This window comes from Engraulis encrasicolus, chromosome 21 (assembly GCF_034702125.1).
Source record: "Engraulis encrasicolus isolate BLACKSEA-1 chromosome 21, IST_EnEncr_1.0, whole genome shotgun sequence".
NCBI lineage: Eukaryota > Metazoa > Chordata > Actinopteri > Clupeiformes > Engraulidae > Engraulis > Engraulis encrasicolus.
The window spans coordinates 171276-191192 of NC_085877.1; the positions used below are offsets into that span (position 1 = coordinate 171276).

General features: G+C 41.3%; 1 protein-coding gene across 1 annotated transcript; it reads right to left on the reverse strand.

Moving 5' to 3' along the window:
• Window positions 1-4130: 4130 nt before the first annotated feature.
• grpel1 (GrpE-like 1, mitochondrial) lies at window positions 4131-12732 on the reverse strand. Its single transcript, XM_063186544.1, has 4 exons — window positions 12611-12732; window positions 11678-11825; window positions 6577-6658; window positions 4131-5907 (listed from the first exon to the last, which is right to left on the reverse strand). The coding sequence occupies exons 1-4, from the start codon at window positions 12676-12678 to the stop codon at window positions 5561-5563; spliced, it is 645 nt and encodes a 214-aa protein (XP_063042614.1). The 5' UTR covers window positions 12679-12732; the 3' UTR covers window positions 4131-5560.
• Between the last annotated feature and the right edge of the window lie 7185 nt (window positions 12733-19917).

Sequence of the window (19917 nt, forward strand, 5' to 3'; positions counted from 1 at the left end):
ATCCGTTCTCTTTATTGCCACAGTGTACATGTATGTTCCTCCTGTTCTTCTTCTTCCCAGTCAGGTGGTTTGGCCATCTGTGCGATTTTGACTGAAGTGAATGGTGCTTGGGGTATGGAGTTGGTTGTGCTTGTTTACCACACAGGGTTGACTTTGTTCTGGTTGGATGTGTTTGCTATTGGTGTGGTGGAGATCAGTATGGTTTAAGTGCTGTGTTCTTTAAGTCTCTTGTGGAGAAAAAGAAGAAAAAGAAAAAAACATGAGCATGTTTACTCTTTCCTGCTGATGCTCAGTGTAGATCTAGTTCTCTTTTTTATTTACCTTGTCTGAAGTGTCATCTGTTAAGTGTTTGGTCTGGCTGCCATTATTAATACTGTCAAATCACTGTAATGGATGCGTGGATGATGTCTTCAGCGAGGGGAGAGGGATATGGTCCAGTGTTAGAAATGATAGGTACTAGGGTGCATCACACGCTCCAAGTTTTGAAAATCCTGCTCTGCTTTTGCAGTATTGTTCCTTTACTAATATAACGTCCTAGTAAAATCTTAGCAAATTCGATCAATGTTTAAGAGTGGCACAATAGACTTGAAATTTTGAATGGCGGTGAATGGGCTTTTTTTGCGAAATGGATCAAAGGTGTTTAAGACTATTTTTCATCAAAACTAGTAAGGAGAATCATTTGAATGAATGCTCTGGTGGCCTTTCCACTTTCTCAGAGTTTAAACCCCTCATGCATATATTTTGGAGCCTTTCTTTAATAAGGCTTTAGGCACCATACTGTATACTAATCCTTTAGCCATGTTTTGGGTGCTTTATATCCTGGGGGAGTGGAAAGGCAACTGGAGCATTCTCCCAAATGACTTTCCTTACTAGTTTTGATCAAAACAACAACCCCAAAACACACCTACCCCTTATTTCACTACAACACCCATTCACGGCAATAACAAAAATCAAGCTTATTGTGCCACCCTTAAACATGGATTGAATTTGCAAAGAAATCTTCAAGGAAATAATGATCGTGCAAAGGAACAATACTGCAAGAGAAGAGCGAGATTTTGCAAAGGTAATTTTCAAGGGGCGTTGGATGCACCCTAATGGGTACTGCCACTGTGATGAAAGTGTTAAGTACTGTGACGAGCTGAAAGGATTTTTGACAGATACCAGATGCTACAGATATGGTCTAGATCACGTTAAAAGGTTTACAGTCCTGCCCAGATCCATGGTTGTGTGTGTGTGTGCGTGCGTGCGCGTGCAAAGAAAACAGTGTTAATATTCAGGGATGATGGCAGTGGAAAACTAGTGAGAAAAAAGTGCATGTCCAAAAAAGCCTTATGAAAAAAATCTGAACCCATTAGTAAATGTTTTTTTAATTATTATTATTTACAATGCAGGCACAATTTAAACGAAACATAGTTCTGTTTAAATGTGCATAGCTGTATTTATGTTTAACATACAAACTACTGGTGTGTGACTCAATTCTCCCAAAACAGTGATCCAAATATAGGAAATATGAAGCACTACTGAATAATAGAAAGGATCTGATGTAGTAGTCAAATACTGGGGAATGTGACAGTAGGACCCATGTAAAAGAGACAATTACCTAAACAAATAACTACAATTACAATGTGCATTTTAATGCAATGAACTTTTTGTAATGTTCCCCATATCTCAAATTTGTCCTGCTGTTTTAAATGTGACCTGTTTGTACAAACCGAAAAACCGCAAGTGCAGCTTTGTACCGTTGATGGTGGGGAATGCACAGCCAGGGAATCAACCTGAAATTTAAATCAAGTTCTTGTGTGGAGCTCTCTCATCAGAAGGGGAGAACACAGGACCTTTCTGCATCCTCCTCCTTGCCATCAACACATCCATTCTAAACCCTTTTATGACCCTCCATCATTAGAAAGACTGACTTTTTTTTTTTAAACCATGATTTTGGTTGTTCTTATCCAAGTGTTGTTTTACGATCAAAGGGAGGATGGCTGTTTATTGTATCGTCAATTAAGATTGAGAGGGAGAGAGATCATGTCTTCTATCTTCCCCCTTGAAGCCCTCAGCTGTCAGGTTCTCTCTCTTTACACGCCTTGTTTGGTGTGGCAGCCGTGACCCCATTTAAATGGAAATGGAGGGTTGAGTAGCCGTGGCGTGCCAGCAAGGAATACAAACAAGATTTTGGCTTTCAGGGTTGCGGGGGGAGTTTGTGCTTGACTGTCTCCTCCTCTCATCACTTCCATGGGGATTATTTTAAAAGACACCATTTGTCCCCAAATATTGACACCCATTGGGGTGCAGAAATACTTATTTTTTTCCTGAAATTCGTTCTTTTTTTTTAATACCAGGGCGATTTGTCAAACACAAACCCTAGAAGGGACTTTTATCATCAGGAGTACTCCCCTCACACCACAAGTTAAGGTGGTCGTCCCTCTGACAAATGGCAGCCAGTCAGTCATCAAAAATATGGTCATACCTCTGCTACGGAATGATAAACAATGTCTAAATCAGGTACCTAATAAACAGCCTGTGTGAAGAACGAGGAAGTGACGATTCTCTGCTTCATGATGTCTACAGTATAACTGTCATGCCAAACTTTTCAAAGCTCCTCTCTTTTGTAGGTTATTATGAGAACAGTGGCTAGTCATGTTTATGGCTAGTGGGTTACTATGAAAATATAGCATACCAAATATCTGAGATTTTTTCCCCCCATAGGCAAGTCATTGCTCATTTGTCGTCTTTGCTGTGGTGCAGTGGTGATGATACCAGCTATAACACCAACAGTTCCTAAATTCTGACATTGGCCTTTTACTTAGGGTATAGAACTGTTCAGCTTATTAAAAAATGTTGTGAAATATTTGAGTGAATGTAAATAATGTTTTCAAACTGAAAGAAATGGGATAATGACCTGTGAAATGTAAAAGTATGTTATTTCAGGAAGTTTTTTTTATATATATACTTTTTGTAAGGAAAATCGGGCGATTTGCAAATTTATAAGGTCGTTTTGTTTATCTGTATGTTGTCCTAGCATGCAGTTTGGTTGTCTTTTTTTGTACTGTAGTTATGCTCAGCATAGGGAGGCAGGTGTAGTGGTTGAGGCTGTTCAGGCCTGTGTTTCTCTGCCCTACAGTTTGTGATTGCATATTGCAATTTGTTTGCGTCAAACCTCTTTTTTGTAATAAAGTGCACATACTTTATTTACACAAGGTTTCCTCTTGTACCCATATCCTTTTACACGACCTCCCCCCACATCCATTTCTGTTAGCCTGGCTGGAAGCATTGTCTCAAAGAAAATGGATCTAACAAGAAGCGTCATTTTGTTTCCTTTCCGGTATCCACTTTATGTCGGGTGAACGCCCCTTTAGGAGACCTTGGTTAGGAGACCTTCGGAGTCCTGAGGTTGAGAATCAATGAAGTCCCCTTAGCACTGTAGATGGCGGTAGCGCACGTCTTGCGCAAACACCTCAAAAAGAGAAGAAGTGGGGGACAACGCCCCCTTAGGAGACCCAACTTGAGCACACGCTTTTGCATTGAGTGGGCGTGTTTTGCGATATCTTGGTCTTATTCAGTATTTTTGATTGTCTGTCATTAAGGGACGACAGGCTATCTACTTTTCGATGCCCATTGACCTCAAATCATTTGACCTTAAAAGGTGCACCCGTGACACCCCTAGTGCACCTTGTTATACTTTACTATCGTAGTTCATTTCCAGAATCCATGCTGCCCATTCACAAATGTTACCTTTAAAAAAAAATACTTACCACTACCATGAAATTCTAAGTATTCAATGTGACTCGTCAAATTGCACTTTTCATACATAAAAAGGGGGGTCTTCTCCATGGTCCGTCATTTTGAATTTTCAGAAATAGACATTTTTAGCTGCAAAACATACAGTACTTTGGTCATACTAGTAAATACTAGTTTATTACTTAGTAAATATTCATGAAAAGATCAAATTTAGCAATAAGGAGCACAATTTCAATGAGAAGTACAATACCTATTCTAGCCACAATCTTGCACAGTGTCCCTTTAACAGCACATCACTTCACCACAAATGTCATGGTAAGGAAAACAAACGCTTTACCATAAGTTTCATTTTAATAGACTATTTATGTTTTTTTTATTATCAGATGTACATAGTTCATCATCATTACAAGCCATGGAAGGAACAGCCAACACAATTCACTTCTCATGAGGTCATGTGTAGTTTTACAGATCAACAAAAGAACAAAAAGAGTAAATCAATAAAAAAGTTGGGGCACTTTGATTATAATGACAATACTTATGGAAAGGGCGGTGTCGTGGCAGTGTCCAGGGTTGAGAAGGCATATTAAATGAACAATTTGCCATTGAGGTCTTAACATCTGTTGGAATGTAGCCAAATTGTATTCAAAAACATCAGTTTTATGTATAGACTAAATAAATTTGTTCTGCGTTGGTACCTCAATGCAGGTTTTATGGCCGAATCAGCTGTGGTAATCTGACAAGTTTTCTTCATTAACATTTAAAACAAGTTGGACCAATGGCACCTGCATTTTCAACATAATCATAGGAATTCTGAATTGACAGAAAAAACAACAGTCAATAACCAATTCTCTTAACACTTCTGCATCAAAAAAGTTTCTTTTTTATAATGAAAAATGTCTTAACACATTCAACATACTCTGAAACAAGATGCCACCTAAATGTTGTTTCAAGAAGGTGTGTTTTAGTAACAAACCAGGTCAAGTTGGAAGTATTGGGAAATCAGCTAATTACTAGCCCCCATTTCCTTAAATAAATTATGCCTGCAGGATATCTCCTAGCAGATTCACCACTTTCCGTAGGTTACCTTCACCACCTTCTTGGAACATCCACCAGCCCACCATATAAACCCAGTGCAGTCTGGGACAACAAAACCTTTCATTTAACACAGCTCAAAATGATGCGGCGCCATCAGCAACATTTTTGAGCCTGCTTCAAAAAAAAAAAAGATGACCTGTAATATCTCTGAAATGTCAGTTGAAGACTGGGAACGTCACAAGGTACAGTTCAACCCAAATAATCACCATGTTTGATGAAATCATAATATGTTGTGGTACACCGCTTTGCCATCTCTGGATTTAAATGTTAATGTGATGTTTATACAAGGTTCAACTCAGTTGCAGGATGTTCTTCCAAGACAGTAGATCTTGATGATGGATACTAAGAGAGCGGGGACTGAAAATACCTCATTATTGAGCATTATTGAGTAAAGTTGTAGTAGCAATGTGTGACCACTGGAGTAAATCACATGTCTATTGTGACTACAGTTTGGTGACAGCAGGACAAATGTGCGGTAAGTTGACCCTGACTATCACCCTGATTCTATGCAGACATGAAGTGCTTGTTCCCCTCACTGCTCATTTTTCAACGAAAGCTTAAAACTTGAGGTCCAGAGATTTCCAGTCAGTTCAATCCTGTGTATTTAAATATTTTCGTCACCCCTCTCAGAGACTCCACCAGAGGGGGGTGTCTGCCAAGCGTAAAAATTAAATCCGTTGCCCAGGTCACAGGATGTCACCAAGCCAATCCGGCCATGGCAGAGGCCCTAGGGGGCCTTCACCACGCCCACCAGAGCTGGCCGGAGGGTGCGTCCGTGCAGTTTGTAGCCGACCTTGGTCACCGCCGCCACGGTTCCTGGCTCCTTACCAGGCACGGGCGCTTGGAAAAGAGCTTCGTGCTCATAGGGGTCGAATTTCTGGCCGTCGGGGTTGAGCTTGACCAGGCCGTGCTTGGTGAAGACCTTCTGCATCTGGCCCTCGGTCATGACCAGGCCGTCGTACAGGTTCTTCAGGTGGGGGTTCTGTGGCGTCACCTCGTCCTTGGGGACGCATTCTGTGGCCTTCTCCAAGATATCCGCCACCTCCAGCAGGTCCTTGCAGAAGCCCTGAATTCCTGGTGGAGACAAAACAGAGACCATCATTACCGGCAGCCTTTCAAGGTCAACATGACCTTCAACAGAATGCAGTGTAGATTGCAGATAGTTGAGGTGGAAGTTGAATAAAAATCATATTCACATTGAGTGCGTTTATATGCAGTTCAGTATCCCAAATATGCATATTAACACCTTTCCCCGACTCCAGTATCCCAGATAAGCCCTTATTCGGGGCAAATCTGCACATGCTAGGTGGAGTATTTCGACAGAAGCCGGGAAACTGACGCATGTGAACACATTATCCCGGATACCAGGGCTTCCCACAGAACGCTGTTGTAAGTATCCAGGCTACACACATTTAGAGAAGAATTTTATAACGGCCAAGAATGTAGACTGGGATATAACATTCTGTACGCATAAAAACACTTTTTCCCGAATTTGATCATATCCGTGATATGCCTCATATTCGGGAACTGAATTGCATATATAAAGACACTCACTAATGCAGTTCGTGTCACAACTGATGATTGTGTGGATTTTTTAAAAAGTTGAAGTTAATATCCTCCTCTACTTAGCTCTATATTATGCTATAGCAAGTGGTCAAGTGATAGGTTTCTCAACATTCAGTTTTGTAATGATAAGCTCACACATGAACATTATAAACACATAGTTTTCCTGTATATGCTTACCAAACAGCTTTGCGTCCTCGATCATCTTCTGACTCCTCTGTCTAAGGTTCTCTGTGTCTGCCAGCGCCCGCTTGTATTTGTCCTGACACAGGGGAAAATGGCAGAAGCATGGTTTTGTTAATGGAATCTCGAGCTTGATTGACTTATCTTAAACTGCCTGTGGTTAAGAATTCCCAGATTGACCAAAATGTCCTTATTGCAGTTGATCACTGAAGACCTTTAGGTTTACGACTAAAAGATTAATATGAGACAAGGGTTCAGAATGTCAGCTTTAATTTCCTGGTCAATAATGTGTGATATGTGAAAAAACTCAGGACATACCACGCTATGTTTGAACCCACCCATTTTTTTCCGCAGATGAGCAAAAGTATTGAAACGAGTGACTGATAAGTGTTTCTTGTGTTTAAGGTTAATTTTTCAAACATCAATTACCTTGACTGCTCTACTTGTTGGCCTGAATTTAAACCGTTTAAAGTCTTTTTTACTCATCAAATAGTATAAACCAACATGATGAACATAGAACTGTCTATGGGAGGACAACAATTCATTTTGTAGCCAAGAAAAGAAGGGAAAGCAATCAGATCAGTCCTACAAACACTGGGCACAGTAAGCACAGCAATTTTGAATCTACTGTACATGAAAGAAACTACTGGTGTACTGAGCAACAAACGTTGACAAGGTTGACCAAGGAAAATTGCTGGTAGTTTATGACAGATATATTGTGAGAGCTGCAAAGAAAAAGCCCAAAACATCAGTAAATTACATCACCAACGACCGCAGTGCAGGGGTAAAAGATATCGTAATCCATTATTTGAAAAAACACAAAAAATTACACAGATGCAATATTACAAATGTAACACAGTCATAAGCAGTAAGAGTCTGAAGACCATATCTAACATACAGGGAATCAGAGCCAAAGGAGTACTAGAGAGAAATTTGCAGGAAAAAAAACCACACTTGTGCCTTTTTAGGGCTTTGGTAGCTCAATCGTGGTCTCATCAGTCCATAAAATTATGTCCAGAACTTCTCTGCAAATTTCAATGAGTGTTTTGCATTTGTAGTATTCATTTTCTCAGAGCACCATAGGGATTGCTGGTGATGTGACTTACTGGTGTTTTGGTCTTTTTCTTTGCAGCTCTCAGAATATTTCTGTCATCAACTATTGTTTTTTTCTTGACCAACCTCTTCAACATCTTTTGCTCAGTACACTAGTAGGTTCTTCCTTTCCAAGGAATTTCCAAATTGTTGCACTTGCTATGGCCAATGTTTGTGCAACAGATCTGATTGATTTCCCTTCTTCCATCAACTTCAAAATGCAATAGTCCTCGTGTTGGTTTGTCCTCTTTGATAAGAAAAATGCAGTCTTTTTAGGAGTAAACCAAGGCCAATAAAGTTGAGAAGTCATGCATTGCTATGTAAAGTTTGAACAGTCATACTTCAATAGCTGGTCAACAAACACCCATCAATACTATTCTGCCCTGCCAAGAACAAAGTGCGGTAACTACGCCAACAATATAACTGAGTAAAGGGCCTTCAAAGCATTTAGGTTGGACATTGAAGTTACAGCAAATTTGACATAGAAAGACTTTTGAAGAGGACTGTACTTGACAATGCTTTTAAAGGGGGACTGTATAACAGGTATATTTGAAATTAGGGATGCACCAATACCACTTTTGTGAAAACCGATACAAGTACGAGTACATTAATGTGTGTACTTGCCGATACCGAGTACCGATACCAATACCTTTTACCACCAAAATACAATGAAAATAAATGCATGGCCTTGTTTTTTTTCCACCGGTGATATTTGTATTGTCCATTTCCATGTAGATTTAAATGTATGAGGTGGCACTTTTTTCCATGCTGCTTTCAAGTCCACAGAACGTGACAAGATTTTGCATTGTTTTGTTTAACACATTGAGTACCGACGACGTAATAATGCGTTTTTCACGCCCATGCGTTCTATACCAAAACGTAAAAATACGTTTTTGCATTTAAATATCATATTTTGAATCTACACCCTTCAGTGGACAATATATGTGATTTTGGTAGCTCTGTGATGGACATAAATGACAACATTTGCAGTCAAAAGTTGTTTGATTGTTATGATGTTTGAGTATTATGATTTGGATATTTTAATTTAACTTACCAAGATGTCTGGATGCCAACCCATGTCGCCTACCGTAGACTGTAATAGGCTCCTAATGATCGCGCTGCCTGCATTGATTTCCCTAGTACGTCACTGTAGCATGTGTTGTCTCTGACTTCACGCAGACTTCACAGATACCATTATATCGTGCCTGGAGTATCTTGAACTTTCTGGACTTGCTAGACCTTTACCAGATCCTTGGATCCAAATGGCACCCGAGATGTGATTGGAGTAATGCGCTCCGATTTGGACGTTTGATCGCCAAAAAGATAAGTTTCTGTGTCTTCCTGTATGTGAGAAGCCAGGGGAGGTAGATGGACACTCCCAACTGAGATCGCTCCCGGACGTGTAGTCCACTAGCTCCGTTATATGGCGGTGGGATCGATAGTCTGGCTAGTGGGAGCGAGCCGACCGGGGAGCGTCCTGCGTTGGGAGCGACAATCAGGGAATCGAAGCCAGAAGCTAGCATGGCTACATATCATATGGATCGGATGGGCTAGGCTACATCTAAGCATCATATCATTTGGATTTGTTGTCAATGTTGGGCTATTATTTCGGGAGTCATCGGGAGCTATTTTAGCAAATGTCTCACCCTCTGCATGTGTGCAAAGAGTTTGTGTTCAGTCCACGTGAAAAACGGGGACTTCAAAGGGCATCGATTGCCGGTGTCGTAGTGTGACAGAGCAGGAGGTGTGCTGCCGTATTCGTGAATCGTGCTATGTTGTTTCCCTAGTCCGATCGGTAGGGTGCATTGTGTCTGACTTCACGCAATAGGTAAACACAGAGACCATTGTATATCGTGCCAGGAGTATCTTGAACTTTCTGGGCTTGCTACCTTTACCAGATCGTTGGATCAAAATGGCACCCGAATTGTAATTGGAGTAATGCGCTCCAATTTGGAAGTTTGATCGCCAACCAGATAAGTTTATTTGATTATTCACCCCCATGTTGAACTGTCTTCCTGTATGTGAAAAGCCAGAAGCTAGCATAGATGGCTACATATGGATCGGATGGGCTACATCTAAGCATCATATCATTGGGATTTGTTGTCAATGTTGGGCTATTATTTCGGGAGTCATCGGGAACTATTTTAGCAAATGTCCGACCTTCTGCATGTGTGCAAAGAGTTTGTGTTCAGTCTGTGTGAAAAATGTGGATTTCGAAGGGCTTTGATTGCCGGTGTCGTAGTGGTATAGAGCAGGAGGTGTGTCTTGGCGAGCAGGAAGATGCGTGTCAGAGATAACCTAGCACCAAATTGTGATTAAAACCAACTCGTCCCCTCTCAAACTCGTCACATTCTGAAGAAGCGCACCCTTCACAAAAACCTCAATATCTCCGATTGTAGCTGAATTCCATGGATACCCGCTTCGGTTTAGCGTGGGTTTACTCGGCAATAAAAGCTCGTAGAGACACACAGTTTTCACCTACTAAGAGGGCAGCGTCTCCACTTTTAAACATATTTATTCATAACATATTTCAGTGGCCCTATCACATAATACGCTGTGAGTCTACAAAAAACGTCAAAAAAGGGCTTAGAACACTGGTATTCTACGACATAATTCCGTGAGCACCGCCGGTATTCAATGTGTTAATAGCAGCATCATTCCTGGTATCGGCAAGTGCTTGACGAGTACGAGTACGAGTATAATGAGCAGTATCGGGTGCCGATACAGATACCAGTATCGTTATCGGTGCATCCCTATTTGACATAGCTTCACGTTGTAAAACATACAGAAACGGTTTACCTACAAAACAACAAAATCAACTGTTCTGTATTTTGCTCTGCAATTAATCCTTCTGAACTTCTCATCAGATGTTCATATGGGAAAGGGTTTGAAGATGAAAGAGTCCAATGTGAAACTCAGTCGTATAGTGAGTTCATAATTAGCTGGCCAAACTTCAAACTGTGGCCCGCTCCTTCCAATTTATGAACGAGGTGGCGATACATAGAATAAAATCAACCTCACTTCATATCCCTATCTGACTTGTGGCAGATGTGGGTATGCAGGGGTTTATGCTATTGCAACATTCACAGAATTAGCCCGCTATCTGAATAGTGTTGGTCTGTCTCATTGGAAATGTATGTCTGAGGTGGCGACAGTGTAAACTGGGGTTCTAAAACATTATCTGATGGCAGGAATCGTGCACTCTGACAAATCTTTTTTTTTTTTTTTTACTACATGTTGCCCCCATTGGTGCCATGGTGCAAAGTAGAAACTTTGAAATAACACAAATACCACATAAAGGGCCATACACATTGCCTGGTTAACACCAGACCTGTTAACCAGGCAATGTTTAGCTCAGTGTCCCCTCACCAATCCATGGCTGTGATGGTGAGAATGCAAAAAATGAAATGAAATGAAAAAAGCATGGTCTATGTTTATGGTAGCCTGGGAACTCCCATACTGCCTTTAGTTCTACACAATCGTTTCGAAGAAGGAGCATTCCCACCATCACAGCCATGGATTGGTGAGGGGACACTGAGCTAAACTTTGTATCTTACTGAATGTGGGATTGTTCACTACTGCAGAGCTATCCCCCCTGTGTGTGTGTGTGTGTGTGTGTGTGTGTGTGTGTGTGTGTGTGTGTGTGTGTGTGTGTGTGTGTGTGTGTGTGTGTGTGTGATCCCTTAGCTCACACTACGTTGAGTCAGTGTGTGTGTACTCAGCCCATCCAAATGGGTTTTATATGGAGTGGAAAAGACTTCCCCTAGACAAATAAGGTACCACAGATATGATTTCATGAAGGGCAGACCGGTGACTTATGGGGACTTCAACTTTGGACAACACTTCACGATTTATTTAATGTCTGACAGTGTACAGCCAATAACTTGAAACTATAATTACATAAAGCAAATGTTCACGACTTCCTTTCACAACTGACAAAAAAACCCAGTCATACAATAAGGCTCATTAGGAGACATATAACAATGGCAAAGATAACACCACTCACTGTGAGATCTTTGACTTGTGTCTCCAGTTGTGCCTTTTCCTCAGTCAGGGCCTTCTCTGCCGCGCTGGGCTCTGCTGCCTTCTCCTCCTCCGAGGCAGAGCCAGGGGTCTTTTGCTGGGCTGCTGTGCATAGTAGCCGCGGAGTCGCCCTTTGGACACAAAATGCACAACTGTCTGTCAATATGTATGTCGTCGATGTGCAAGGCCGCATAAATAACAGGTTCCGGGGTCAACAAATCACACAGAAATATAGTGGTTATGATGCATGTACAATATCGTCAATGTTTCATGCTGTGTCATCAGCCTTTGTTGATAGAAAGCAGTCAAGCATTCTGACTGAAGTTCAATTTGGCATTAACCTTGTCATGAATGCTACGTACAAGTCGATAATAACACTGTCCTTTTGAAAGGACTTAAAATTGTCGTTTAGTACCAAAAACAAAGCGAGAACTTAATGGTGGCACTCCTCGTGTTTCAAAGCAACAATAGCTCAATGGCAAGGGGTCTATTCAGGCTTTGGGCTGGTGACTACCGACAAAATTCACAACACATTTAACTTGGCAAGACGGGTTACATGACTTCAGGGAAGATACAAGTGGACCCAATGACACCATCATGCTAGTGAGCTTTGCAGAGGGACATCATGAATTCTATATAACCAGTGATCTAAACAAAGCTTACGAGACAACAAGTGTTAGATGAGGTATATAAATATTCGCAAACCATAGCTCACATTGATATGTCTCACTCATGTCGCTTCAGGTAACATTTTGTTCCTTGCATGTGACTCCATTCAAGGCTATGCTAACATCATTACGAAAGCAGCATTACTTTTACCAGTGCACAACCCCATTGTCAAAGTCAGCTGTTGGCTGTCACAATTTACTCTGTATAGATATGTCGTGTATACATTCATTTGGCAAAATTGTCTTACCTGACAAAAGCAGGAGATGCTACAATGTTGTAGCTTTGTCTTACAGCACGTACACACCAGCTAGCCATGATCAATGATGAAACACGTTGGAGGACAATGTAGTTCAACACGCAGTGCGTAAACACGTTGACCAATCATATCAAGGGTTCAGAAACTGCCCGTCAACGTGTCCAATCAAATTTGTGCAAGCGGCTTGCTTACTTCCTGTAGTTTGGTAGAGCGGAAGTGAAAGGTCAATCGCGGCACACGTGAACAGCGGTGAGCAAGGGCATGATGCATCAACAATTTACATAATAATTGTAAACTTCGGGACCACAGAGCCTTTGTCAAATATATATTATATATATATAACAGGCAGTCAAAGGTAATTTCTTTAAAGACGTTCAGCACCAACAAAGCCTGCTGGCCAGCACGGCAGACCACTGTGTTGGCTGTGTCCAAAACCAGGCCTACAAAACACATTAACTTAAACCAAGCTGCTCCTAACAAAGTCTTTCAATAACTTTTGGTATTACTATGCTGTAGTAGGCCTATAGTGTGTGGTACTTACATAACTATGTCTGCTCGAACATCTACTGTAGTGTTGTTGTCCCTGCAATGTTTGGAAATAGTGCCATCTGGTGGCAACACCAAGTTTTTCTAAAATTCTTTCGAAGGGAGATGAAGGGCATTTCTCAAAACCTAGTGCACACATCCAAGTGTATCAGCCTAATTAGTCACGTCCAATGATTGGATACTCTTTGGTGAACTCTACAGAGTATTCAATCACTGGGTGTGACTAGTATCACTAGGCATGACTAATTAGGCTGAATCAAAGAGGCTTGAGACAAGAGGGCTTAACAGCGTAGTACAAAATGATGGCGAGGGGAGTATGGAAATTGTATTATTCTTCTACGGTCAGTATTGGAAGCATCAGGGAAGCATGCAATGACACTTCCGCGAGGGTCGGAGTGTGGAACAGGTCATAGGACAGCGTGAATGTTTGTCAGCTGTCCTTAATTACCCCCAGCAATTTCGCGTTTGGCTAAGCCCCGCCCTCTTTAGTTACAGTTGCTAGGTCGGATGCTGCGATATCAACGTGATTAATGCAGTGACTGCCTATCGCCACAGTTGTTCACTCCTAAGAAATTAAAAAACACTCCTCCATTCATAATTTTTATTTCCTGAACTGTCATGCATCACAGTTGTTTAGCTGTTGTGGGATCTCAAATTCTCACCCTGGTATCGACAGGCATATTGTAACCAGTGGCACTATGGTGCTAACTCGCATAGCCTATGTCCCTGGCTGAAACGGTAGGCTAGTTGTTGGACGAAATCACCCAACGTGATGGATGTTGTCATCTTCAAAGCTACCACATCAATGTGTAACATTAACGTTTGGCGCTCATGTCTTCAGTAGCTCTAGAAAATAACGTCCATCAGCTGCTAGACAAAACAATCCTGACGTGACTGACAGTTAACTTTGGTAGCGCTGTTCCTTCATTAATTTAGGTCAGAAAACCAAAATCCTACCCTGAAATAGGTTCGTGTTTTGCTTATAACCTTATTGAAAAGTTACACGAGTGAGATGGTGCCATGATTGGAGCACACAAAGTACGTTTGTTGATCCGTGCACTTTCTAGTCGAGTGAGGATGCTGAGACCCTTCAAGCCAGACTATTCAACTGCTAGTAATATTAGTCCAGTTTTAGGTAAAGAGGAAAGCGATCACCTCCTGGGGAAACTTGTACCTTTGTCACAAATACCCCAGGCACAATTTCCAATCATATTTTAATAATAATACGACCGTAATAGGCTACCTTGCTAAACCCTACTTGAAAACATGCGATTTCAGCATTGAGTTCAATGGAGCGCTGTCAAAAGTGTCCGAGGTTTGTCCGAGGTCGTCCTTTTGCTGCGCTGTGATTGGTCAAAAAGCACTTTATGGCGGGCCTTAGCCAAAGGTGAATTACTGCTGACCAACAGCTGCCGTTAATTTGGCCACAAATTATCCATCATGGTGTCGCCCCCACTGACCATGCGCAAGGGAGTACGGAAATTGTATCCATCGCACCCACTGACCAATGACCATGCAAAAGGGAGTTAATTTTCCATCCACTCGTGTCCTCAGGCAACGCCCCCGTACTACACCGTGGCCAATGCATTTCCCCCCGAGAGATTGTTCTTCTGTTGAGTTTCTTTGGGCTGAATAGCCTACACTTGGAAGTGTGCGCACTAGGTTTTGAGAAATAACTGATGAGTCATGGTGAACATTAGTGAAAATGGTGATAAATGAACATTACTGAAAACTTCCCACCAGGTTTTGAAAGAGATGCCTGCGTGCATGCATCAGGATGAGAGGGGTCCAAGTTCAGAGGGGATTTTTTAAAACTAAAGTCAGGAAGGCATTCTTCACATCATTCTGAACGTATTCAGGCTGCAGGCTACTTTTTACTTACACACTGCATATACACTAGGCCTACTGCACATAATCTGTATTACTGTTTGTACTTCAGCAGTTGTTGCTGTGCGAGTGTGTGTTTATGAGAGAGAGAGAGAGAGAGAGAGAGAGAGAGAGAGAGAGAGAGAGAGAGAGAGAGAGAGAGAGAGAGGGAAAGAGAAATAGAAAGAGAGACAGAGAGTCATATAGCAACAGGAAGAGTTAAACAAGATCCAAAAAAGCTGGCTAACCAGACTACGCACACAAAGGCAAGACCATAAAAGTGCTGATGATGTACCCATGTGCGTCAGGTGTCTACAACTTGGGAAGGCAGACGTTTCTGCAAGGTCATTTAATTTTAAAGGCTGTAGCCATTCAATCTTGAGGGGGCATTTCATGTAAATAGTTTGTGCAGAATTTTGTATAGTGAGAGGACAGGCATGTTGATACTCAACAAAGCAAAACACATTGGTGCTTTTATTCTTTCACCCATTTTAACTTCAGGCACCTGCAAAAAATGCCTGGTGAATGCATAACCCCTTTTTGGGAAAAGGTTAGGGTTAGGGTGCCCTCAGCCTATACAACTCCATGCGCCTAGGTCAATGTCACTTATACGTATCAATGGATATCATTGGGTTAAACTAGCACTATTTGCGCCATTGCTTCATGAACTGTGGGGCATGCAAATAGTTTACATTTTCTGCAGGCTATTTTGTTAATTCTCATTCATACTGTAGTAGCTCATGTAAATTCTGAATAAGACCCGGGGTATGTTTTCTGTGTGACTTAAGTTAAGTGCCCAACTGTGTATGAATGAGTGCACACACACTTGTTGAATAACTATCAGAGCAACATTCAATATTCAAGGGTTTATTGTTATTGTCATTAAACTTATGCTTTTTTCGCACACCTCAGCTGGCAGGTGCGTCGGAGATGGCACCATGGGTCACTCAGCAATTGTTTAAAGAAACTCCCGCACACTGACCATTTCGCTGTTCTTTCTTTAATAAACGACGTTTTGGTACTAGACCTTCATCAGGCAATCTTGATTGAATCATCAATTGAATTCATCAATTGCCTGATGAAGGTCTAGTACCGAAACGTCGTTTATTGTTATTGTCGCCAACAAATTGTGAGTAAGATGTCCTACTACAAAATTGACATAAAATACACATGGCAACGCATTTGTACAAGTGCAACACGCAAGTGTACGTATACCCCGGGCCTTAGAATTAGACTAATTAGAACTGCTTGTTGTTATAGCAAATGGCTAATAGAATGGGTGGGGGTGGGTTCACTTTCTGATGCCAGGCCACCTCTAACCTGCATTATGCTGAAAGGGCCTGTTGTTAATACGCATGTCCAATTTATTAACTAGAGTTCTTGCTCTTCTTCTAGTCTTACTCTTACTTGTTTCTTACTTTCCTTTTTGTTAGACGATGGAAAGCAGTTTTATACTCCACAAAAGCTCTGAACTGTATTTTGTATTTTGCTGCTTTTGTTGTTGTACATACAGTGTGTCCTGGTTCTCCTTCACATTTCCCCTCCTCTTCTCCCAGAGTTTGACTAATTGATTGCTTTCCCCATTCAGATGAGCATATCTCCGCCTAAACAGCTGTTTTTTTAAAAAACTAAGTGTTCCCACAGAATAACAAATTGGAGCCCTTTAGAAAGAAAGCCAAAAAAAGTCTTTGTATTTTTTTTTCGGAATCCCTCCTACTATGCTGCTGACCAGCCTGATTATCATTGACTTTCAAATCTCTTCAAGACTTGGTCTGACCAAGAGCATAATAATTAACGTTTCTCAAACGGCATGGTTGATGCGCCTCCATAGGTTTGCTACTGGTTGACTGGTTTCCGACAAAGTGGGTGGAGTTCCCGATTTTTCTGGAGATCAGAAACAATAGGCAAATACGACTTCGTTGCTGTCGATCAACATTGACGAAGCACGTGAGCGAGAACTTGTTGTCACGATGTGGGTGTTATTAAATACAGCGCATTTACAGTCGGCCACAAATATGAACGAGACGATGAACGAGACGATGAGCTCGCACCGGTTTGCTCTACTAACACACCACGTGTGAGGAGTGGGGGGACAGGCAGTGAGGAGGAGCTGAAGTGGGGACCTGCGCAAACTTGTGTAGAGGTGTGAGACAAGACCCATACACACGTGAGTGAGTTGTTGACCAACCAGTTCATGGGTGTGTGACCTCGGAGGCAGTCCGCAGACGAGCGTTGAAGGGGTTCCGTCTCTAGGAGGACGTGGCCTGGCTATGTCCACACATCTCTTACTCATATCTTACTAATCAAATCTCTTAAAATACATAGATAAAAAATAATCCATATCTCACCTGTCTCTACATTGTAAAGTCTACAAAACTTCCCGACCATATGAGGGCTCTGCTTTGAATTGTATTGTAGGCCTATATAGCTCACCCCAAAGAGAACAACAGAACAGCATCCATGTAGGCTGTGTATTGTAATGCAAGCTGTGTCCCCCCCCTTCTCTCTTACATCAGCGCTCTCTTCCGTCCATATCTGAGGAGCTGCTGGAGAGTTAAGTGCTCTATCGCGGCTGCTATGCAGTAGATAATGTGTTTGGGCATCAACATGAGAAGCCGCCATGCTCATGCATTGTGAACTGGACTTAACACGTCTTCACTTGGAATTCATGTGTGTGTGTGTGTGTGTGTGTGTGTAGGGGTTCTTTATACTAATGACTAAATTGCTCATTCACACCTTACTATCCAGTTCCTTAGTTCAGTGTTCAGTGGTTCGAGTCCAGCCTGGGTTACATCCCAACCCTGCGCCCATCTCTCCCCCACCAGTTTCCTGTCTCCATCTTCACTGTACTGTCCAAATAAAGGCTAAAAAGGCCCAGAAATATATATTTTTTTGTTAAAATACACCCCCAAAATAAAATGTAAGAGATTTATTTATTTGTTCGAGTAATCTAATGTAATTTATAAGGCAACGTAATACTAAAACATACTGCAGGGAGATATCCCTGATTGAGATGGTCCTATGTTGCAAGGAGTAGATCCTGTCTTAACTCTCTCTATCCTTTTAAGGGGCTTTAATCAAAAATCATCTTAAATCTTTCTTCTATCCAATTATCTGGCAATGAAGGCCCCCATATCATGAGCGGTGGTCAGTCTGGCTTGAGAAGCTACACACCGATATACGGGTGGTTAACGTTTAAGGGCGTAACGCAAAAAAAAAAAGTTTTTCCAATTCCTTTTTTTTTTGGTGATCAAATGTTTATTAAAGATTCCAATGGTCACAACAAATAGTGCAGAATTACCAAAAACACAACTGAGTACAGCAAGTAGGAACCCATCCCCTCCCCCCTCAAATACCCACCTGATACAAATCCCTCCACCCATCCCCTAAAAAAACCCACACACATCAGCACCAGAAGGTTGCTTGATAGTAGAAACAAAACAACAATAACAATAAAAAATAAAAACAAAAATAACAACAAAAGAGAAATAGCCATAGACACGCCCGCCAAGTCGTGCAAATGGGACATACATGGGTGGGAGACGTGACACCTTGTTTTTTCGTAACATTGGTTAAAAACCTACAAAACTGTTGTTTTTCCTTTAAAAAGCAAATGTCAACTAGAATGGGCACTCGGTAGAGCGCAAACCTTCGCCTACGCCACTTATTTTTTTCTGGCCATCTTCAAAGTGTGGGGCATAACATTCTCCAAATGTTGGTGTTAGTTTCATTTAAATCGGACCGGAATATCGTAATATTACATTTTTGGCCCAGTCTTGACCTCTTATTCAATTCAGCATGCACACGTTCTTCTGGCATATAGTGCTTGGCAAAGAAAAACGTTTTTGACCTTTTTGTGACCTTGACCTTGACCTTTGACCCAATCACTCCCAAAAAGTAATCGGTTGTTCCTTGGGTCATGACCAATCATCCCACTAAATGTCATAAAAATCGGCTCAATTTACGTTTTGACCTTTTCGTGACCTTGACCTTGACCTTTGACCCAATCACTCCCAAAAAGTAATTGATTGTTCCCTGGGTCATGACCAATCATCCCACTAAATTTCATAAAAATCGGCTCAATTTACGTTTTTGACCTTTTCGTGACCTTGGCCTGGACCTTTGACCTTTGACCCAATCACTCCCAAAAAGTAATCGATTGTTCCTTGGGTCATGACCAATCATCCCACTAAATTTCATAAAAATCGGCTCAATGTACGTTTTTGACCTTTTCGTGACCTTGGCCTGGACCTTTGACCTTTGACCCAATCACTCCCAAAAAGTAATCGATTGTTCCTTGGGTCATGACCAATCATCCCACAAAATTTCATAAAAATCGGCTCAGTTTTGACTGAGTTAGACGAAGTACAAACAAACAAACAGACAAACAAACAAACAGACATATTCACAAATAAATACACGGCGGGCAAAATATAACCTCCTGGCGGAGGTAATGAAAGAAGATGTGGTACATTATGTTTCATATTAGTCTTAGATGAGAAGAAACATTTTTGTTCAGATTTATGTAAAGGTTTATATGTCAAATATCCTGCGGTGTGACTGTAACATTAATGAAACCTGGAATATAATATATATATAAATTAACCAACAACATTTTGAATAATGTATGAAGCATTTGGCATGATTGCATAAATATTAACTTTATATTAAGATATGTGAATGTGAAAAAAACTCAAGACAGTAATATTAACTACAAGTTCAATTTCGTAACACAAATTGCGTCCTGTGGGGTGACATGTATGTTAATGTTTGTGAATGGGCAGCTGCAAGGCCAACTACAAGGGTCTTAAAGACTGGCTCCTAACCAGGCAGTACCTCAGTTATTGGAGAGTGCTGTGGAAGTTTAAGGTGACTCTTAACCTCTT